General features: G+C 40.9%; 1 protein-coding gene across 3 annotated transcripts in view; it reads right to left on the bottom strand.

Annotated features, from left to right (window-relative positions):
* The window catches only part of LOC130169851 (tenascin-like), a 57,821-nt gene that overhangs the window by 13,403 nt on the left and 20,217 nt on the right, over positions 1–24,201 (bottom strand). For 2 of the 3 annotated variants that reach the window (XM_056376877.1, XM_056376878.1), the window contains exons 7-11: positions 14,857–15,126; positions 13,427–13,612; positions 9,402–9,491; positions 7,372–7,635; positions 2,997–3,272 (exon numbers count right to left, since the gene is read on the bottom strand). In XM_056376877.1, the coding sequence (XP_056232852.1) occupies positions 2,997–3,272; positions 7,372–7,635; positions 9,402–9,491; positions 13,427–13,612; positions 14,857–15,126 (1,086 nt within the window). The remainder of the gene's footprint in view (positions 1–2,996; positions 3,273–7,371; positions 7,636–9,401; positions 9,492–13,426; positions 13,613–14,856; positions 15,127–24,201) is intronic. The other variant, XM_056376880.1, reaches the window with a different exon arrangement.

Genomic DNA, 24,201 nt, shown 5'->3' with positions numbered 1-24,201 from the left:
TTTCAGGAAATTTTACAGAAACAATTAGTCTGACATAGAGCTGCCAGTTTTTTTCAAAGTATGATTGATTGCTGAAACAAAAAATTTAATATTTACCTTTAGGCTAATAATCTCTTTGAATTAAAAACTCAATGCACAAGGGCCACATTCTATGCCATGTAGACTACTTGTGCTCTAGCAGGGGGAGTTTCTATCTCTATAGACTAGCTTACTGCACAGACACTATTCTAGGCTATTGATTTTCTCTTCACTAACACAACATGGAGAAAACTAGCAATCTGTACCAAACAGGTAAACATCAAACTATCTGAAAGGTGATGTGAGAAGCATTTTGGATTCAACACCAAAGATGGAAAAACTGGCAACAAGGCTGTCAGTCAAGTGAATCAATGGTGGTAGCACACACAAACTAAACAATTTGAATATAAAGAGCAAAATGAATCCATACATCTTATCAAACATTTAGTTCTAGAAGCTTGGTGATGGAGTAACTACTCAAACAGCTAAATGGGGAATGACTGTAGGATGAGCAAACCGCTTGCTGGGCTAACGCGAGTCCGTCACAATAGCTGTCTGAGCTTCTATTTTCTCTATACTGAGCCATTTACTTCCACTTGGCATTTTTTTCAAGATCTCATTTGAAGGTATTATTCAGACCAGGAAATATAGCTCTCTGAACTAATGAACTTGCTAAGTTAGCAAACATGCTAAGTTAGCTAGCATGTTAGCTTAGTTCAGACAAGTGCTAAGTGCTTAAAAGTGACAGCCCTGACCTGGTCTTGTTCTCAAGCAATTCTGAGGGATTTCAAAGTAAAGAGGCAACACCTCTTTCTAACTACACATCTAACTATATGCATACAAATGCGAGTGTGTGCATGACATGCCGTAAAAGCTAGTATTAAGCAGTCATTAGCAGCACCTAATAATGGCAGTGGTAGGAAGAGAGTCTGAGAGTCAGCAGGAGCAGTGGCTGGAGAAAAAGCTCTGTTTCTCCAGAGGATGAGTCTGTTGCAGCTAATTAGACGGAGAAAACTTCCGGTAGCAGCACAGATGGATACAAGGACTGGACAGAGCTTTTAAAGCAGCCTGGACAGAAATAGATATAAGGGGGCTCAGAAAAAACTCAATAAAGCCCAGCGCCATTGCTCATTAAAACGCTACACCAAATGTGAGGGTCTCAGGGGTCCTTGAACTAGCCTGAAACCCCCTTTTTTCATTGTGAGGGGAAACGCATGAGGCATTTGATGTGAGAAGAAGCAGTGGAAATGAGAAGCAGAGCAGACAAATCCCAGGGAGCTGTCACTCTTCATTAGCCACCGGGCAGCTTTAGCTGGTCAGTGGAAGAGAGGGAGGGCCACATCCATCAGCTAACATGTGCTAGTTTACTTCTGATTTCACCCTCCCACCACCACCACCACTTCTACCCTTCTACCCCATATCCCTCCACACAATCTCTGCTCTCAAAAGAGAGCCTGTTTGCAGCGAAGGACTTTATTTTCCCTGCAACGTCGTCCTCCGGCAGACTGACGATGACCACCGTGCATAACATAATCAAATTAGGCAACACTTGTATTCACAAGTTGGAATGTTTTATGGATTAAGTGATGCTAATGAAAAATGTTAAGCTGCGTCACCAGCCATTAGCATGCAGACAATGGGCCATGCTGAGTGCATGCCATATTCTGCGTGGCCCCAGAAGCCCCTGGCACTCCAGCACCAGAGCCCAGGGGCAATGGCAGCATGAGAATGAAGAGCCGTCCAGGCTTGGGGGAACTGGGGATGCATACAGAAGAGAGCCCTCACACAAAGCGACAAAAGCGCCTAAGGGTTTTTTTCCTCTGTCAGTCCTTCCATCTTTCTTCCACTTGACTGATCCTCATCAGTGAAATGTTGAATGATAATGTCTGAATAGACGCAGACATAAAAACTGTCAACCAACCCAAAACTGTTTTTTTTTTTTTTTTTTACCTTTTAGTCCGGCTAAAAAGGTTTTTATAAGGTACCTCGAAGGGTATTTTGTTGTGGTTATGCTTTGTAAAGGTGTTCAGAGGTACAAGGCATCATTAGCATATTTTTGGTTTTGCTGGTTACACCCCAGTAATTAGGCACATACTGTAATTACAGTCTTTTTGCCTGTTCACATAACAGACCAGGTGCTGTTTCAGACTGGACTCGTACCAACACGCAGACTGACAGCTTAAAGGTGGATCAAACGCAGATCTGTGGCTGGACTAATATAGACTGAATGGGTTTTGTGTGCATGCTGCTTCGGTGTGTTAGCCCATTTAACAAAGGGATTTGTGCATGATGGATGGCTGATGAGGGGGTTTTGTTTGGGGATTTGGATTGTGCACACTGTCTGAATGGCAAGGAGATTCTGTTTACCCTGTGAAGAATAACTTCCACCACAGTGGCTGATAGGTAGGTTGTCCTTAATCACCTTTTTGAAATGTTCTCCCAATGCTGAAGGTAAACAGTTTGTGCCCAGAAAATGGGAGCTGAGTTGCTGCCTCAAAATATCTCCATGGGGACGAACAAAACAAGCTTCCATCCCCACAGGTACAGCGGGAAGAAGGTTCAGTTCACAAAGATTTATTATATTGTGGTCTTTCTGATTGCATATGACAAATGCCAGACTCAAGCTCCCACTTTTGCCGGATCACTTTTTTAAACAATATTCTTAAAAATCAAGATTTTCTTTCCAAACAACTCCTTGACACTGACATTTGTTGAAGTGCATGGAAACACAGCGACAGCGCTAATCTACGTCTGACAGTATGAAAGCAAATGTCTCTATAGCACCTATCAGAGTCAGTTTAACACAGACAGGGATGAAGCACAACAGAGCTCCATGAGTAAACAAACACCATTTGACAACTACAAGTAAATGTCATTTGGAAAGTCCACACAGGGAAAACTGGTTAATTCACTGTGTGAGCAGAATAAAAAAGGAAGCAGAGGAAAGAGCGAGGCCCTAGAATTGACGGCGTTGATACCTGTGATGGTGTCTGCAAAGACAGGGTCTAAGAGGACCCCCTTGTGCACCCCGTACAGATTGGCCCTGTACCAGGTGGTGGGGGAGAGGCCAGAGATGGCGAGGCTGCGAGCATCAGCAGGCACCGTGTGGTTTTGCCACTCAGCGCCCGTTTCTGCATCTGTAACCTCGATCAGAAAGGTCTCAAACGCCCCGTCCTCGGCAGACCAGGACAGGAGGAAGCTGTCCCATGACACGTCGCTGATAGTGACATTTGTCACCACAGGCTTCTCCTCCTCTGGGTGATGACAAACACATCAACATGGAGTTACAGGACTGGGACACACATGCAGGATGAACAAAAAAAAAAGGTTAGACCAATACAGGTTTCAAAGCTGATGCTGGACTATTTGGAATTTTTTTTTTTTTTTTTAAATCCAGAATTGGCTCTGCATATCGGTCCAACCTTACAACATACAAACATGCACAGACTCAGGAGATTCTTGGGGTGTATTTGGTCCTTTCTTGATGAAAATTATGAAATATATCACACAAACAAGACAGAGCTTCTGCAAAACAGTGGATGAACCCTCCTTGACAAAATCAGCTGCAAAAACATTGATGATCTCTCATTTGTATTTCATCATCATTTCATGTTGCTGTCAAGAGCTGAAACAGAAAAAAGAAGCCCTTTACTTTGTCTGGAGTGGAAATATTCCCATATTTGCACTACAAAAGGTCAGAGGGAACAAACAGCGTCATTATCAATTGGCTGCCTATAGCCATCTCTTCTAAATTACCATATAAGTGGAAAGACTTAAAGCGGGCAGACATGCTGATGCAGTTTGTGCACATTAATGGCTGTGAATGAGCCATTAACATTTGAAGGTGCGGCGTAGCCCGGCCGGTATGGCAGAAGTACACCGTCCACTTCAAACCCGTGGGGAGGCCATGCAGAGCCACATGCAGCTGCCTATATAATTGGAGTCCATTGTGTGTGCAAGCATTCAGGCAGTCGATTAGAAAGACACAGAGATAGATGGCCCAGGTAAACATCAAGGCTCCCATTATCCTCTTTTCACTGTGTGGAAGAGTGGAGAGCAAATGGAAGTAGACAATAGGAATGTGATGGGATGGGATGGGGTGTGGGTATGTGTGTGTCTATGTGAGTGTGTGTCTCTGTGTGTGTGTGTGTGTGTGTGTGTGTATGTGTGTGTGCATGGACAAGGAAAATGCATTTACTGTGTGATGTGTCTGATGATTGTGGGCGGCATTTGAGTCAGCTGCAAAACTTTTTTCCTGAAGTTGTGAGAAAGTTGCTCTGATGATTATTTAGTAAAAGGTCAAGTCTCCTAGTTGGCATTAATAAATCTATCTATAAAGATTTAATAAATGGTTTATATACGATATAAGTGTTTATTTATGTATTTGTTAATGGCTGTAATTCCTTCTGTGGTTGGTGTGTTAAAATAATGATAATAAATGACAGTACGGTTGCTGTATTTTCTAAGCTGCAGTTTAGGGTAGTAAAATAGTAAATTAGGAAGTAAAGGGTAACATTGTGGAAACATTTCCTAATCTTGCTAAATAAGAAGATGGAAAAAGCTAGCTAAAAATAAAATGATCTGAAGATTTTCACTCAGTAAAGATGACAATTTAATAAATAAATTACATTTTCCCTTAATATTAATAAGTTTTGGTTTTGGTTTTTCTAGCCCAGGTTTAGCAACGTTCACCTCTGAGATTTAAGCTTCCACGCCACTACAATGGATGTGAATGGAACTTCAGTTGTGGTGTTTACAACAGCAACCTCGCTTTTCAGAAACATGCTGTCAAAAGTTTTCTCAGGGACTGTATTTCTTTTGAAGGAAGTACTTTCACAGGGTCACTGTTTCTGGAAATCTCCTTTTCTAATGGTGTAAAAACCTCCCACAAAATTCAATTCTTCTCCCTTGTAGTGAAGTAAAAACAGAGATCTCAGAGACAGATATCTCTGAATACCACTGTTTGTAATAAAGTCAGTGGTGCAGTTCTAAAGCAGTTCTTTAAGCTCAGTTTCACTCCTTGTTGTCACATGCAGTTGGAGATGTGTGTCGTGGCGAAATCAAATGGACTCCTGAGATATCACTTTGTCATTCTGATATCTGTCATTTGATACACACACACACTGGTATAATACTACTACATTAAAAATGCATCAGTCTTCAGAATGAGACCGGAGACTGCAGCACAGATCATGTCGGTGCATGCAGGACAATGATCTTGCCTTTCTGATTTCCCCTGCTGAGAATCAGCTGCTCATGCACGTCATCATGTGAAGTAAGACAAGTCGAACTACTGACACTGCAGCTCATATCAGTTCAAGACTCCTCTGTGTTTTAATAATGTATTGTACAATGGCAGTCAAACATGTTTGTTCAGTTCATTTGTACAAATACAGGCATTGAATGTGGGACTACTGCTGAAGTCATTATAATTTCTACATTTGTTATCATTGTTCTTTCAGTCTGTGATTCTCTTCCAGTTAACTGATTAGTTTAAATTATGATAATCCTGTCTTTTGTTTACTGATTTCCCTGGTGTTTATTATATTGGCTTGTTTCTACATCTTTTATTATTATTAGGTATTAAGGATTCTTGATTTTTAGGAGCACATTTCGGCTTGGTATTGATTCAGCAGGTCACTCCCAGAATCTAATTCTTGCAATTGTTTCGACGATTGTCAGAATCATTGAATCCCCAACCTCCAAACCTCATCTCACCTCGTCCACCCCTCCTCTTTCCTTCAATCCGTCGTGTAGGAGAGTGTGATCTGTGTTTGTGCTACATGTCTGGGGATGATAAAGGCTGCAGATCGGCCAGGCTGTGGATTAGAGGGGCTGCTGATTTTCCCCGAGACAATGTTTTAACAGGAGTCCCAGCATGTGGCCTTTTATCTGACAGACCCACAGTTCATCGTGGTCAAATCGCACAAAACCAGAGGGGAGCAGGGCTTACGCCAACAATTATCACATGAATGAACATTTTGCAGCGTGCACACACGTCCATACAAACTCCCAGCCTCCCACACACACACACACATACACACACACACACACATACACTCACACATACACACACCAACACCCAAAGCTTCACTCAATCTCTATCAGTCTCTCAATCATACGTGCCACACATGAGCGCACAGACAAGTAGACATAAAGAGTAGACACATGCACGTGCACACTCACCCACCCACATCCACAAACACACATAGAGACACACACACACACAGAGACACACACACACACACACACACACACACACACACACACACACAGACACACACACACACAGAGACACACACACACACAGAAGTCTGTATTCTGTTTTTCTTGGCAGCCTGCAGTCCATAAAAATGCAACAAAAGACAGTTATTCCGAAACTCACCAACTTTTCCCTCATGCAATATCGATTTTTGCCCGTAGCCATGCATTTAATGGGCACTCGTTGCATAACGGGAAGATTTACTTGTGAAATGTTTGGCTTGGAGGCACCCTGACCGCAGCACGAAAAATATACCACAGTCACCTCATTTGTCTTTTCTTGTTTTGGTTAAAAAAAAACTGGGAAAAAAGAAAAATAATCCCACATGCTATAAATGGACCTTGACGGAGGGGGGTAGAGACAGAGTCTCTTACATTGAGAGGCTAACAATGAATTCAATTCATTGCCTCAGTTTGGCTGCGGCACTAAAAGGACAAAAAAAAGTGAACCTATGGTTAATGAGAACTTCTCTTATTCTCTAACACTGCGCCACCAGCTAGAAAGTTCATGGAAACAGAGAGCTACATTCAGAGGAGCCTCTGTCTCAGACACATTTTACACATACTCAATCTCACACATGCCAAGTCTCAGTGTGGCTACTAATACAGTCAAAGGCAAAATTTTACTTCCTCTCTGGTTGTATGTAGAAATGTGACTCACGTAAAGACATCAGTGCAGCTTTAAAAAAAATTTAACTGCATCCCTTGTTACTGTGGTTAATCCACAGAACACACTAGCTCATAAGGACTATTTCTTTAATAGAAAGTTGCTGCACTGAAAACCGTCTGAGACAAAGTCTTAGAGTTAGAATATTCAGGACGGTGTTTCTGGAAAGCCACGACTATCTCCATGGCTACTACTTGAGGTTTTTGTAGTTCAAATGAATCAATTGTACAGAAATAGCCTCCGACAGAAATCTTATGTGGGTAATAATATAGAGCAAGGTATCTGAAGTGTCAGTATTATCATGCAGAAATGAGTGGAATTCCTCTGTTTCCTCACAGACCTCTGTAATGTCAAACAAGACGCCACCAGCTTAATCAGAAACTTTCTGTCTGAACATAGGAAGTGTATTTTTTGGCAGCACTGACCTGTGGGTGCTGAGATTGTAGCCGGTGCGCTGGTCCTGCGGCCCCTCTCAGCAGCGATGCTGACGGTGTACAGCATGCCGGGCGTCAGGCTCCTCAGGGTGTACGACTCAGAACTGCCTGAGACCACTTCCTCAGACCTGTGGCCGTCAGCTGAGACATAGACCAGCCTGTAGGAGTCCAGTTTGGCCAGGGGGCGCTTCCACTCCAGCACAATACTGGTCTCCGTCACCTCTGCGACGGTCAGGTCCTTCGGAGCATCCAGGGCTAATTAGAGGGGTAGAGGAAAAGTGGTGAATGGATTCTTGTCTAAGGCAAACCTCGAGGCCATCATCTGAGACTTTTTTATATGAATTTATCTTTTGTTATTCTTGAGCGCCAATTCACATAGAATTATACAATATTAATCCAATCAATAACATTGTTATGAAACTTCTTCTCCTCTAGCAAACATTTATTTCAAATAAAGAGCAGAGCAACTGGACAGATAAGATGGAGCAGAAAAAGCCACAGTGGCTGCACAGTCAAAGAAAGCAGGACCATACTTTATGTTCCATACATGCATTACCAAAGTATTGGAAAAACAGTTTGCAAAGAAATAATATTCTTGGCGGAGGTAACAATGAGAGAGCAGAGTTATGTTGCACAGTTTGGATGCAGCTTGTTAAATGTGAAAAAACAAGACTAGGTCTATAGTAGTATATATGTCTGGACCGCCTATGGTCAAATCCTGATTTTATAACTGCAGGGTTTTTTCCTGCATAGAGAATTGCGAGGCGGCCGCTTGCATCAAATTTCGGCAAAGTAGTGGCGCTGTATCATAATCTGTGCCTCAGGCAGAGCCACCCGAAATTGCCAAAGAAGAAGAATTCAAACGTGCTGGATTTTCTGCCTGCGGGAGGCGGTGGCGGCCTGATTTTGTGGCTCTACAAACAGGTGAATAGGGTTGCCACCTGTCCCATACAATACAGTATCATCCCGTATTTGAAAATAATATGCTGCTTCCCGTATTGAATCAATGTGGGATGCCTCCGCCTCCCGATAAAATTCTAGTACTTGTTTTCTCGGTACTCGGTGGATTTGAATCAATATGGGACACCCTAACCCGCAGGAAAGGGCCAAAGGCCGGACTGGAATCCGGCCTCCACAGCAAGAACTAAGCCCAAATGGCACATACAGATATTTCTTATTTAGTCTCTCACACAGCTAACAGTCTCCGTCTGGATCCACAATAGTTTAGTCTTTATTTACTTCAACTCCAGAACATAACAGACTTTTATTAGAGGCAGGTCTTTATGTCTAACTCCCTCTGTTTGATATGTAGAGTCTGTCATAGCGGTTAGTACGAAGCCTTGATACTGATGACTTCTCTTTCTCCCTCCCTCTCTCCTGCTCTCTCCGCTCAGTGTGTCTTATGTTTAGTTATTCCTCTGCCTTCGTTAGTAATAATGATACATGTAATAAATGTAGTTTATTTGCTGTAATAGAGGTGAGGCTCAGTGTACTGGAAGCGCTCCTCCTCTTCCCTGCAGTTCCCCAGCACCCGGGAAACCAGAGCAGCTCGGTGGACTGCAGCTCGGTTCTCGGCTGACCAGTGTTGGAAATATCATCAGTCAGTCGATCAGTCAGTCAGTCACATTCCAGATTATAGGCCTGGTCCCACTGTTGCGGTCCAGCCAAAAATTTTTCTACTTTGCATTACATTATCAGTCTAAAGATTTGTGAAACACAATAAAAAATAAAGAAAATAATAATATTATTAATAATAATAATAATAATAATAATAATAAAAATAATAATTAACAAATTCAATTTTTTCGCAGGCCACATTTTTTAATAAATTCAATACATGAAATTTTTGTGACTGTGAGCTGGAAGTTTGAGATCTTAGGTCTATGGAAAGCAGAACATGTGTAAGTGTATACACATGTATGTTTCTAACTACATAAGGTGCATATACTGTATGTATGTGGATATACGTATGTGTGCCTATTAACGTACATATGAACACTGAGTACGTGAAACCATCTTACCAGTAACTGCATTGGTGGTCGTGGGCAGACTCTCCCGCTCATCTTTCACCGCCGTGACACCCATCCCGTACTCTGTGCCAGGTCTCAGGCCTGCATAACACCACCAAATAAAAACACTGTGATACAGAATCATGTTTTGTTTCTACAAATCCACTGAGGTGTCACTAAATGAATGATGGGGAAGCTCTGCAGTCAAGTGGCCAGCTGTTTGAGCTAATGGTTCCAGTGCCTATGGCAAACACAAAAACGCTCTCATGCGGCTTGATTGCATAATAGATTGCAGCCTAATTGCATTTCATGGTAAGTCTGCGCTCACCGTGGAACATCAGTGTTGTATTTGCATTGATGGATCTATAGGGCCCTTGTCGCAGAGCAGAAACACTACTTGCTATGATACGCCAGACTCTGGTGGCCCTTTGGTCCCTACAATTAAGCCCTCTCTCGGCCTGATCGCCTCTAATTCCTTTATTAACTCCCACAGAGGTCATCACACGCAGAGTCTTGCAGCATGAAATTACACCTAATGCTCAGGAAACTCATTATCAATAAAATCACGAGCGTGAAGGCAATTACAGATAATAACTGGGTGAAAGAAGTGCTGAGGTGTGTGTGGAGCGGAGGGGGACATCGGCTGAATGGACACAGTGCTTTATTTCCATGGGATGGGCCTCCCAAGGACAAAGAATTGGGCCGGACAAAGACACTGTTAACCCGTTTTTAGAAGCTTTTTTTTTTGTTGTTTCTCATGGTGTCTAATCCTGCCGTGCAGCAGCACAAAGTGTGGAAACAAACAGAACAGAAAAAAAACCACATCCGCCTTAAAGCATGGCTTTATAATGTCAGTGGAGCAGATAGATGGAAAAGCGTCTACTTTTCTTGTTTGAGCAAGATCTCACAGTGAAACAATCTGTGGTGTTATTCCATTTAAAGTCTGAATGCCAAACCCCCCTGGGTGGTATTCTAATAAAGTGCCTGTTTTGTCAATGGGCAAACATTTCAGTACACAAAACAAAGGCAACCCATTTTGGGAATGAGCAAGCTGAATATAACAGTGACCATTTAACACGGAGCAACACAAACACTCGCCCAAAGAATTAGAAAAATAAACACATCAAACTTTATCTTTTGAACTTGAAGCAGACTCTGGAGTTTGTAAAGTATGCAGTGGATCAGCCATCCATTTTGCATTTTGGCAGTTTTATACTGTAGCAGCGATCAATACTGGTCTCGGTCTAATTGCATGGCGACATGGTGAGTGGGTGTAGGGCCATAAATTAATTAAACTCTCAGTTACTGCAAAATCCCTGATTCTTTGAACTCAGAAACTCACCAGCATCACATTTATCATAACAACTTTTGCTCTTCTAATGAAAAGTCTTCGATAATAAGATACGATATTTTGGTAACACTTAATAAACAAATACTACTGACATTAATATGTTTTTTACTCTTTTTCGCTGCTTCTGGAACCTTGCTTTTTTCTTCTCCCTATAACTTCAACATTCCCTCATTCTCTCTCTCCAAGTGGTTGTCTGAATAATTTCCTATTTGATGAATGAACAGAACAGACCTCATCCCACTGTAAGTGACTTCTGCAACGATCTGGTATCACAAACAGGATGCCAATATGACAAATATTCTGGGTGAGTAATCTGGCGCCACTTTACAATCAGACTCCCCTTATAAAGGATGTATGAATGGTTCATAACTAGTTCATTAATTGGCTTGTTAACATTTATAAGCTGTTACAACACATTAGATAAAAGTGACCTGTTGCTTGCCACATTTCTCTGCACTGTTAAACCTCATTTCTCGTTAGTTACTTAGCTTTCTTTGTTTTCTCCATCATCCAGCATTTACTAATCAGTTACTGTTATTTATAACTGCTAAAAGAAGCCTTATAGTAACTCGTTAATAAATGATGCAACAATGATGTTTTACACTTTATTTAAGGCTCATTTTACCAGTTATAAGTGGCAGAAAGTCATTAGTAAGATTAATGAGTAGTAAGCATTAACTTGATCTTGCTAAATAGTGAGCCTGCATCACTGTATGAAAACTGTTAAATTCCTTTATAATTATTTATGATTTATAATGTGTTAACAACTTAATCAATAACCTAACTATAAACCATTTATAAATCCTTTACAAGGGTAGTCTTATCATAAAGTGGTACCAGTATTTATTTCTGATTGATGACATGACAATTATGAGTCTGTAAGGTCCCATTCATAGTAAAGAGAGTAATGGATTAGTAGTGATAAGCAGGGGTGGAAGTAACCAGTTACATCTACTGAAACAAAGTCATTTTTTGTGTACTTGTACTTTTTGGAGTATTTTTAAAAACCCGTAATTTCACTTTTAAGTACAACAATTTTACTTCGCAACCTTTGAAGTGGAAATTGCTTCAGAGTAAAAGCCAAAGTCACATGACGAAATTACGATGAATCACGTGAGAACGCAACAAATGAAAAGAGCCTGTTCTGCTGATTTGATGCACCACCTGGCCAGAGTCAGTGAGGGGTGCAGCACCTGTCTGCTGTTTCTGATGATGGATGTTGTTACTGCAGCTCATCAGCTCAGTGTCTAAAAACTTGGAGGAGCAGTGAGACAGAGGCTGAGTGGACTGACGATATTTTTGCACAGAGAATGAGCGAGCAGAGAAGTATGATGTAGAGCAGACTGTGGAGGACTTTGTGCTGCATGAGACTAAGAGTGACCTTCAGACAGGTGTGTGCGGCAAATGGCTGATTGCTGCAACTCACTGTACAGCATCAACAACTACTGTGTTGCCTAGCAACATAGTGTTTTGTCTGGTTTGGGATGCATTTTCTGCTGCTTATTCTGCTGTTGATTCTATATGAAGTGGCAGCTGTTTGATTTATGTTGCTTAATATTGCTATGTAAAGACACCTGCCACCTATTTCGTCCCATTTATAGCAATGGCGGTAAGCTAAATAACAGCTCTGCACACTACATCCTCCATAATTATCATACAGGTGAATCAACAACTCTCTACACTAATTCTAATAAAAACTGAACATTTTAAAGGAAGATTTAATGCAGGATTAGACTGCATTAGTTTTAGCTAGATGTACCTAATAAACTGCCAACTGAGTGTATATTTGTAATTATCTCTTGTATGCACAGACTGCAAAGTGCCTGACTGGAATTAATTGGTTGCTTTCTGTGCAATTCTCACTGGGAAATAACAACGCATATACGGCTGGTAGCCAACAGATGTAATTCAGTTTAATAGTTTTACCATATAATCATCATTATTACCACATAATATTTTTACTCCTTCCTTTTAAAAACGTAGTTACCGCAGTTAAACTTTGCCAGGTTGTAAAAAGTCCTTCCATCTCCTAATAAGACATTAACGCTTTATAAATTGTAACATATGGCTTTATTAACGCTTTAAAAAATTACTTACTCATCCTATATAGATTAATTATGATTATAAGCTGTTAATAAGAGCAACTTTTGGTTGATGTTTTGAAAAATTCTTTTGGCTGCTGTTTACCCATATCCAGAATGTAACTTAGTCTCCTCCAATTGACTGTAAGACCACGTCGTTTCTGGAAGATCATCTGGACCATTTATTAACAACTGGTTGATGGATCACATGTAAGACAGTGAGAAACTGGGTAAGGGGCAAAGACGTGTCTTCATGGGGATGATAACTACCAGCCAAAGAGATTTTTCACAACCTGGAAGTTTTTAATTGCTTATTAATGGTGTGTAAATTAGCATTAGCAAATTATTGATTAACTGTTAATAGAGGCATGTATACAGTGGGTTTCGAAAGTCAGACCCCTCTGTATATCCATGACAACTGAGGCACTGATGAAGAACCTGAGAGGGGAATGAAAGCTCTTGAAACCTTGAGTCAAGGATGTTATGCAAAATGTTGCATAACAATATCTCTGTGTCTGTACCCTGCACATAGCTAGTGGTAATGTCAACCTGGGTGGATTTTTGTGTGTGTGTGTGTGTGTGTGTGTGGCTTTGCGGGGTAGTACCTGTGATCTTAGCCTGGGTGGTGTCCTTGGGTCCTGGGGGGAAGAGCAGCTCTCCATGCTCACCTCCAGACAGAGGTCCATACTTGATGCGATAGTTGTCCACCTCAGCTTGACTGTTCTTCCACTCAAGAGTGATGCTTTCGTCTGTCAGTTCCACTGTCTGCAGGTCTCTGGGGGCGTCCAGGTCTGACACACAGAAATGGACTTTAAATAGGTGTGACTTTACACTAACCTACATTTAACTGTACTTCTAGTCCAGGTCCAAATTTAAGTAGTTCCTTTTATAATCCAATCCCATTGATATCAGGGGATTATCATTATTTTATACACTAAAAAAATATTTAGACAAATATTTAAGCTTTATTTATCTGTACTAATAAACTTAATGTGATCCATATGCATGTTTTACATAACAATGACCAGGGTCTGAAGTCACAAAGCATCTTGAGGCTAAGAGTAGCTCCCAATCACAGAAGTTATGTTTTGGAAACCTTAAACGATGGTGAATTGCTTAAAAGATACAACCACAGTCACAAGGGAATAATGATTGTTGTGAAGGATGCTATTGGTCCATTGCTGCCTGTACAGTTGTAGACATTGTTGTACAGTGTCGAGTCATGGATCTTAATGGAGAGTGACCTGAGGCAGCTGTTTGACAGGATCGTATTCCAGCTGGATGTCACTTGGCGGGGGACAGTGGATATCCATGTGAGACATGGCTTCTCACACAGGTGGCTAATAGGCTGCCAGTTAGCTTTAGTCATGTTGATGACAGGTGAGGTTTTTATTTTATTATGTATTATTTATTTATTTATATTTTTTCCATTGAGTGAACTGAATGTAAGCTTTTATTATTTGTTTATTTCTCAATGCGTTTTTTTATTATTACTGCGGGATGTTGCACATGCGTTTTCACTGGCACACACCGGTCTTTCATCAACCAATCACTGTGGTTCTTGTAAGCAAGCTTGTCCATGAAAATTTCACGCCAACCGTAGCAACGGAGTCGCACCCTTAGCTCACGGGTTTTCACTTTTCCTTAGTAAAAGTTGGTCTCAGCAGCTTTGTGAATAGGACTTAGAAAAAAGAAAACCTTTACTTTGAAACGTTTAGTGGACTTAGGACTACTCTCAGTGGTAAGATAAAATGCCTTTTTGGATACGGGCCCAGGTTTATATTGCATAAACATGGCTATTTTAAACACATTTATTAATACTTTAACATAACTGTCATGGTTTCATTTGTGTTTTAATGACAAATATGCATAAATCTTAAATATTAACCTAGAAATGAAGATAAATCTTAAATATTAGGATAAATACATGCAACAGGATATAATCCCTAGTAAACATATAGCCATAAGTAAAGTATTTATGGTCGTAGAAGTCATTAGACTATAATAAAGCACAGCAAATTGTTACTAGTCTCACCTGTGAGGAAAAACTCATAAACAGGAATACTGGTCCTCTCTCCTGTCCGAGCTGTCAGGGACACCTCGTACTGGGTGTCAGGGGTGAGGCCTCCCAGGTGGTACTGGGTGTCAGTGGAGGACAGCTCCACAACGTTGCGGTCAGCGGGGTCGGAGCTGGGCCCGTAGGAGACGCTTATTCCATCCACCGCGGCCACCGGCTGGAACCATGTCACCAGTGCTGTGGTGTCCGTCACGTCACGCACGTCCACCTGGCTGGGGGCATCAATCACTAGAGGGATAAGGGGTAACATAGTAAAGGTTGTTAAAGGACTCTTAATAGATTAAATTCATTCTATCTGCATACACATATGGCCATAGGTATTAAAGTTCCTCTCCAGACATTTTTTAAACGATGAAAAAATTGTGTTTAAAATGTTTTTTCCACATAAAAAGTGAAAAAAAAAAAAACTAAAACTTGGACTGTAAGCACATCTATGCTTACTTCCTCACTGAGAAATCTGGCTCATGTCCCGCCCACCACAGCTTCTTGTGCTGTGTTGACAGGTGAAACAATGTGAGCCATGTCTTTGAGCCTCAGTCAGACCCAGACTCAGAGGAGGAGTCTGTTGTGGAATCAGAGACTACCAGACGGATCAGAACTTTTAATGTAGTTAGCAGTGTTAGTAGTTGTGCTAATGCTAACTCTCTCTCTCTGTACTGACAAGGTTTCAGGTTTATTTAGCCCCGCCCCCTGTCCCCACAAGTTGACAGGATTGGTTCCTTAGGTTTGTGTCGTATGAAACCCTGGCTGTCATTGGTTCACTGCAGTTCAAGGTGGAAAACACTCAGTCATGGTGTTGATGATTATTTCACTCATGATACTGTATGTTTTGTATTATATAAAAAAACATCATATGGATGTTAACAAGGAAAAAAACTTGATTTTCATTGGAGGGGACCTTTAAGAGGAGCAGCTGTTGAAGCCCTGTTAGACCAGTGCACTTATTGTGCGATGTCAAATTCTAAATAAACATGACTATTGTTCTGAAAATGACAATGAATGATTTTCATCTGCTGATTTTCACACACTGTGTTTCACAAAACTAAAGCTGCATTGGAAAGTATTAAAACACAAATCAATTAACACATTTCATTGTTCGTTACAGTATATCATTATTGTTCTGTGCAGACCTTCCTGTCAATGGTGTTATATTTGTGCCTCAATAAATACAATGTCATTCCTCCAACTGGAAAATTGAGCAACTAAGAACTCTCATTGCTGCAAATTCGAGCGGTTGAAAACGGTGACCCATCATCATTTGCATATCTGGTGATGAAGCACGTTTTGTATAATTGTAACTTTAATAACTTGTCATGATCTGCCCCTCAGTGTGACGTACTGCCCGGACTGTTATTATTTCCTCTTTTATTCTAAATCACCCCTCTTTTGCGTCCACAACTGTTTTACTTCCTGCTCCTCTGTGTGTCTTGTCTGTTTTATTGCCTGTCCTGCCTGATTAGTTTCACTTGTTCCCAATTACCCTGTTCCTGTATTCCTCTCACTCTTTGTCAGTTTGTCTTTTTAGTTTTCTGAGTCATTTCCTGACTGTCTTCTTTGTTAATCTGCTTGTGTTCTTAGTTGTTTGTTCCTGCCTATGCCTGTCAACTACCTACCAGTTCGTTTATCCATCTGCCTGTAAGCCTGTTTATTTTCATTATCAAAGTATCTTCTCTGCCGCAGCCTTCCATGTGTCTGAGTTTGGGTTCTCTCTGCCTGTGCAGTGACAGTATGAATTGACCAAATGATGGTCTGAGCAGAAACATCTGGTTTGGTGAATGGAAGAGAAAAGACGCTGGTAGGGAGAGATGAAATTGGCATGCAAGGAAGCATCCTCAAAGCCATGGCTGAGGGACCCCTCGCCTGAGTGGCTTAAGGACCTTATAAACACCTCTGATTCCCCAGACTCCAATTCTTTCAGCCTGCTAGCCATCATCCAGTTACCCAGCCGGCAAGCCCCAGGCCCACCAGCCTCCAGCCTGTTTCCCAGCCAGCCTCCCAGTCGGCTAGCCTCCAGCCTGCTGGCCATCGGCATGCCAGCCTTCAGTCTGCTCTCCAGGCAATGCGGCTCAAGTTCGTGAGCCTGCAGCCTTCCCGTCCCAAACTAACTAGTCCACTGTCTGCTCCTGTTCCCAAACTGACTGACATGTCTGATCCTGACCCAGAAGACCTTGACCAGACTCCTTTCTTTGGGACTCATCTGGCAATTTCCCTCAGATAACTTGGGGGTGGGAGACCATAGAACGAAACTTGAGTCACGGAGACATCAATCAACCAGGCTGCCCGGCTCCACAGTGGGGCTGTCAGCGATCATTCGAGATTCGATTATATAATTGAATTGTAAGAAAATCCAGACATTCAATTGTGAAAATTCATATTAGATTGAGAAAAAAAAGCAACACGACCACAGTTGTCTTCCCCATGACTTGAAAATTAAATGTAGGTCAAGCTGAAACGAGCAAGTAATTCAACAATAACATGGATTTTGTGTGTAGATGGCAAAATTGTGGTCAAGCTACGTAAGCTACAGTGAGCCTGGCCAACCATTCCAGCACTCGCAACCTTAGGGCACATCTCGAAAATATGCACCCAACGAGCACCTATACAAGTAATTATTTATGTTTGAACCTAATCTTTTTTTCAAAGACTATTTAAACATAATTTTCGTTTGTTTCCCAATCAACGTCCCACCATTTCCTCAGTTGGCCATGCCAGCTTACATCCTGTCTGTACCTGAGTTGTCCGACACCAAGTCTTTTCCCCCCCGAGTCTGTTCCTGAGCTGGCCATCCCAGTCAAGACCATTCCTGCACCACTCTTCAGCGTCCTGTACACTGGTGTAGGACTTTACATAGAAAACAACAGATATGTGTTTTGACGAGCATCATACGCTGTCGGCTACACTGCCGTTGAAAATGAAAACGACGATGAGCTAGACTTTGTCATGCGCTGCTTTGAATTGTTGACTGCTGTCTCTGGGGCAAACAAAGGTAAACTTAGCTCGATTTGGACAAGCCAGTGTTTTGTAGCTCAGTTAAACGGCAACAACAACTGAAAACATATTGCATCACAAACATGTGGTCAAGCATGGTACTGCATCAAGCACAGGTTTGTCTGTGATTGGCCCCAGCGCATCCACAGTTGTCTGTATAGTCACATTTGGGAAACTTTCACAGTTTCCTAGTGAGTAGCCACTGTTGTACTTTAAGAAGTGTTTAGCACTAATCACAGTGGGAAGGTTCTGGATTCGAACCCCTTGCCTGGGGCCTTCCTGTGTGCAGTCTGCATGTTCTCCCTGTGCCTGTGTGGGTTCTCTCCTCCCGCAATCCAAATGCACATTAGGTGACTTGGCGAGTCTTAAATGCCCATAGGTGTGAGTGTGAGTGTGACTGGTTGTTTGTCTCTGTATGTCCGCCCTGTGATTGACTGGCGACCTGTCCAGGGTGTACCCCGCCCTCGCCCAATGTCAGCTGGGATTGGCTCCAGCCTCCTGCAACCCTATAAAGATAAGCAGTATATCCAGTATTGATAATGGACGGGAAGCTACTGGGTACATCACATGGTGTGTAAGAAGAATGTTCTCATTAACACAGAAACAGCAGAGAGATAATTTGAGGAATGATTTAAAATAAGTGAGAATATCTGTAATACAACTGCTAGTTGAGAAGTTGTTTTAAGCTCGTGTTCAACTACTGAGTGTTCATTAGATTTAATGATACTGTCAAACTTTGTGTTTGTCTCTCAATTTGCATTTGTTGATATCTTTCATAATTGATGAGTGATCATTATTTTAACGAGGAGCGGATAAAATTACTAATATCTCAAAGATTTTAAAGGCCAGTGAAATTAAACTTGACAGACAACTGGCCCATGGTGAAATGCATATCACATAGTCAAAAATCATTGCAATCGTGCCACCATGTGGGCAGTTATTAATTTATTTAGTTAACTGACTAACATTTATATACCTATATTTTTTCTTATAAGTTCATGTCCATTGCTTTGACCACTATAAAATCCCTTTTTATGCATGAGTCGCCATAAACGACAGCAGCAGATGTAGCAATCATATGTATTTTTTTCAGAAAATGCAGATTTTTCTTTTTTTTACCCTTTGATTGAAATGAATCGTGACCCTGACCATACACCATGAAGGATGGAAGCACAGGTTGAGTGTGGAGGGTTGCCTGGGCGTTATATGTATGAATACAGTCATTTCAGCAATGTAGGTACTGACAAATGTGACAGCCCTCTCGCATTTATGAGGTTATTCAAACTATTTATAGATCAAATCCCAGTGCCCATGAAGGGCGCCTTTTCACCGGTGCTGAAATTGATTTGTCACACGCAAGCAACTTCAGGAAAGTCAAGCCTCTGTGCCGGGCTGATAAAATGAAGAATCTATGTTTGAGATTAACACAGATTTGTCATCTGAGAAGGCTGCGAATGTGACGTTCAGATGTCACAATACCATTCTCCTGGGAGGCCGGTGACCCTCTGAGCCTGACTGCTTGACTGACTGGTGCCTCCCACACATTGTGGGATGGGTTGGAGGGGAAGGAGAGAGAGGAGTGGAGCGGAGCGGAGCAGCGTCACACAATTAGCCCTTCAGCATGCAAATCCCACAGTACGCTCTGCAAGGTGGTGTAATGGAAGACATTAAGAGAGCGACAGAGAGCATCACAGATGAGTCTGAGCCTCATAATCCAAATAGTGCTGACACGTGGGTGTATATATTTGTGTGCACCAATGAATGTGTGCATTAACCATAGCTATAAAAAATATTCATCCTCTTTGATTTTTTCTTGTCTTACAAGGTTTTAGCCAAAGAGAAACTGCTCTATTTTTCTGCCAAATATGTTTTTTTTCACCAGCTTGTTGCTCCTGCCATAAACAAAAAATAAATAAAGAAAAGAATGCTCATTTTATTGTCAAAAGATGTGAAAATTTAGTTTCATGTTTTTAATAACTTCCTGTTCATTTTATATAAAAATTGCAAGAAAATTAACATTATAATAATAATAATAACAATAATATACTATTTTTTCCTTGTTATCATAGCATGCTAAATCATTCCATTTTTATATGAAACTTTTTGCATTTCAACATCTCACTTTATCTTTTCATGACACAAAACCTTCTCGCTATTACACAAAATCAACATATGCTAGGACTTTATAATACAGGCCACGATTTACAGTGTAATTTTGTTGTATGAACCAAAGAACCAAAAAATACTGACCAGTTCCTACTTGTATTTAAATGTACTGTAGAAGCTAACATGACTATGGGGAACAAGGGATGTAATTGTACATAATTTTCTGCTACTAGGGGTCTCTCTATCGAAACAATAACAAAAAAATGACATTTGGTGACGTGAAGTAGTGTGGGATCATGGGAGTTGTAAGTTTTCAATACCATTGCCATCGTTGCAGTCAGCTTCTCCCAGTTAGTCTAGGCCTGAAAATTTCTGGACACATTTGGGATTGGGGCTTTTTGACATTTTAATGTGGAAAAGTAACATATTATAGCTTAGTGTTTTATGCATAGTATAAATACTGGGCGCCTACAGGGAAACAGTACCCTGTCGACAGCCTTGTTCATTCTGTGTAATTGAAGCATAAAACTATGACCTGGCCAATGATGTGGCAACCGTTTGCTAAATGAGCCAACCAAGGACACAGCACTCTATCAAACCTGGAATAACATTTCTCCTCTTTTGGTAGTTGACACCGCCTACCCTGCACCCCAACCTCAGTTCAACCCTGAACTGAGATCAACCCTTTGTCAAACAAGCTGAACTCTAAATAGTCCTCCTAATGGAGCGTTACTGGGATTAGCAACTGTAGTGTAATTACTGAATTCAAACTGTCTTACACTACTTGTGACCAAAGAAAGTAGAGATAGATGTCTGTTTATTATGAAGGTACAGCTACCAGCATCTCTGAGGCTGATTAACATGTCACATCTTGTTTGTTTAATCCATAAAAGTGACAAACTGTGGTTTAATGTTTCAGTGTATGTAGAGTACAAAGAATCCATGTATCCACATATTGCTCATATTGAGATTACATTAAAAGGATTTTGTTAAAATGAGAAATCATGGCTTGAATTTGAACCTGGACAACATTTATTTTTTTCTGGTGGCAGCAATCCAGTCATGCAAAGGATTTTCTTTGCAATCGGACTTTTCTCACAAGAATGTCACCCCCCAGGGTTATTTCATTAATATAATGGGGATTTAGAGTATGGGGTGCATTTTCGTTAGAGTCCAGAACAATATCTGCTACTCATAAGAACAAAGGATTCAAACATCACAATACATAAAGCTACACAATGGACATTATCACTACATTTCCTTGTCACTGGTTTAACTATAGAAGTCACTGAAGAAATGAGAAAAAGACGACTTCATGTGCTCTACACATAGTTATTAAGTAACAGGCTCTTACTGCTGGGTTTATGAAAAAAAAAAAAAAAAAAAGTAATGACAGACCTCTAATGGAGTTTCCATGCATCCACCACTTTCACACCATAAATAAGCAGAGAAGTGGCCTGACCCACTGCTGGAAGGAAGCCGCCATTTACTGTATTAAACTTAATGCTGAATGTATGGCGACCACTGTTGATACTGCTTTGTTGAAACAGAAAGCTCCCAAGGGTAGGAGCACGGTTTGAGTGAAGGTTTCAGTTTCAGCCTGGCGCCCCCCCCCCCCTTTTTTTTTTTTTTTTTTTTAAAGAAAATACACATTTAACAACTTCAGCAGGAGTTGGAGCAGAATGTGCTAAACCCCCCCCCCCCCAGTACAGTCACCTAAAAATAGCTTGATCTGGCAGGTGAAATCACACATTCAACCCTGTTTTCTCTCTTTATATTGATCCCCAGCCCCAAGTTCCCGAGAGTGTTACAAGCCATTGGGCTTTATTGCCTGATGGAGCTATGGAGATATCTCATAACTTGCCAATAGAGCTGGAAATCCATATCTCTTTTTACTACCGCCACTAAATCACAACAATACAATGAAATCTAATGAGCTAATCAGTCAGGGTTGACATGTCAGCCTGTTTACAATGCTCTGCTGGGAGCTGCAAGATGGATAAGCCAGATATAGAATTCAATGAACTACACAAGGTATGAAGGTGACAACCTGTTTTTGCACTTAACTTTGACAGCTGTAAGTGACACTTTATTCCACAATAACCTCTATTTCTGGAAAATCCACTTTCTCAATCTGCAGCTCTGGCCCAGAACGCTGAAAAGAGAGTTTTGGCTTATTGTCTGGAGAATGTGTTTTTAAGGATTAATAGCAAGAGGTCAAGACTACATTTATTTGATATACGTTGCAGCTTTAATATTTAATTTAGCTTTTCTAGAATCCATCAGCCAGGGATTTATCCCTCCATTGTATGGATACTTTTCTGAGGGTCAAGTATTTTCCAGGGTCATAAAGAGCAAAGAATTTATCCAGAATGATAAGCTACTGCTGATGTATGTAGGTCTGACCAGCAGTAAAGGATATACCATTTATTCACAGTGTTATGTGCTCATAACTGTGCTGTTCATCCCTCATCTCTTAGTAGGGGTAAGAATTTGACAATTTAACACTACATATCAAAATATAATAAGATTTCCATTTGTTGTGTCAAGGCAATATTGTGGCCTACTAGAACAATACCATTCTAAATGATGGTCATGTATTAAAATGTAAAATGATGACCTTGCCTAATTTCTTTGTGATCTAATAATACTTGTAAAATAGATACAGGGACATTATATGGTCTGAAGGGGTGAAAGGAATCTAATGAAGTCTTGTAGGTCTTTTTTCCATTGATAGTGATGATTGTGAGCTTGAGGCAGTTCTATAGGTTTCTCTACTCCAGAGTAGGGGTGGGCGATCCTTGGATCTTAAATCGTGGACAGTCTTACTTTGGCCTATGATACTTTTTAGATGAATCATACAGATCGCGTCATTAAAAGGAAGGCTAAACACATAGTTGCAGATACAGTACCTCACACCCACTACACTCCGAGTTTGAACTGCTTCCATCTGGCTGTCGGTTCTTTTATTCCCTACGCCATACAGGCACTGAACACAAAATGACTGCACGAGGGAACACTTACTTACTTGTTTTGTTATTTTATAAGATTTGCTCTCTGGTATTTATTTATTTACCCTATCTGCTGCTAAGCACCCATTTGCACTATTGTGTGTTTTACATGTTGTATGTTTTTAATGGTGTGTTTTGTTATATGGATTGCATGTATTTTTTTTATTTTTTTTATTGTACTTTCTTTAGAAGAAGCCAAAGACAAATTTCCACTGAGGCGGACGATAAAGTCAATCAATCAATCAATATTTACATGTTTAATTTAAGAAGTTGAGTCGCTGCTAACCAGCCCATTGTTAATGGTTTAACAGCTAGCCCACTAACTGTAGCTGGAGACAGCAGTCCTCGTTCTGCAGTCCAAGACGTGGTGTTACAGTCCATCTGTGGGACGGACTGTGACAAAGCAGGACGAGCCATGAGAGCGACTGAACTTTCAAATTAAAATATTTAGGTATAACACCTCATAAATAAATAGCAGCATTGTCCAGACCAATACTCCATATGAACAAAGTGTAACTGGTTGTGACACAATTTGTAAACAGAAGACTTCTGAAAGAAGCATCAAAGTGGTGGAATGATATGAGGCTTTCAGAATAAAATCAGAGCAGAAAGAGTATGCAGACATTTGGGAGTTGGGCCTTTAGCCTTGAGGTGAAGTGGCAGCCTTGTGTGCAGGCAAATATATGCGTACTAATCATGTATTAATCAAGTGAATCACATGAATTCAACTAAATCTGTGGAGATACTCACAATTCAGATACAGGATTAAGATTCTACCCAAAAAGTGTCTTATGATCTTTTGGCCAGATTGCTCACCCGTACGCCACAGCCAACTCACAGAAACCACACTGTCTTGTTCAGACTAGATGTTTTTAAACTAGGGATGCCCCGATTGATCTTCCACTGATCATTATCGGCCGATTTTTATTGAAAATACGTGATTGGTAGAGCAGAATTAATGCCTCTAGTCACCAATCACCTTAAAATAATCACCTGTGGTTAATAATCTGGTGTCTGCCAGTTCCTGACAGGCCACCAAAACAAAACATGAGACTGATATAATGTACGAAATCTACAATGCATGCCAAAAATGATCGGTATCTCACTCATAGCTGATCAGTATCGGTGTCATCACCAAAAAAATGTGAACGCAGCATCCATATCTTAAACCAAGAATGCTTAATATTCATCACTTATG

The sequence above is a fragment of the Seriola aureovittata genome, chromosome 5 (genome assembly GCF_021018895.1).
Source record: "Seriola aureovittata isolate HTS-2021-v1 ecotype China chromosome 5, ASM2101889v1, whole genome shotgun sequence".
NCBI classification, from domain to species: Eukaryota; Metazoa; Chordata; class Actinopteri; order Carangiformes; family Carangidae; genus Seriola; species Seriola aureovittata.
The sequence above is the reverse complement of the archived record's forward strand: the minus strand, read 5'-3'. Positions and strand labels throughout refer to the sequence as shown.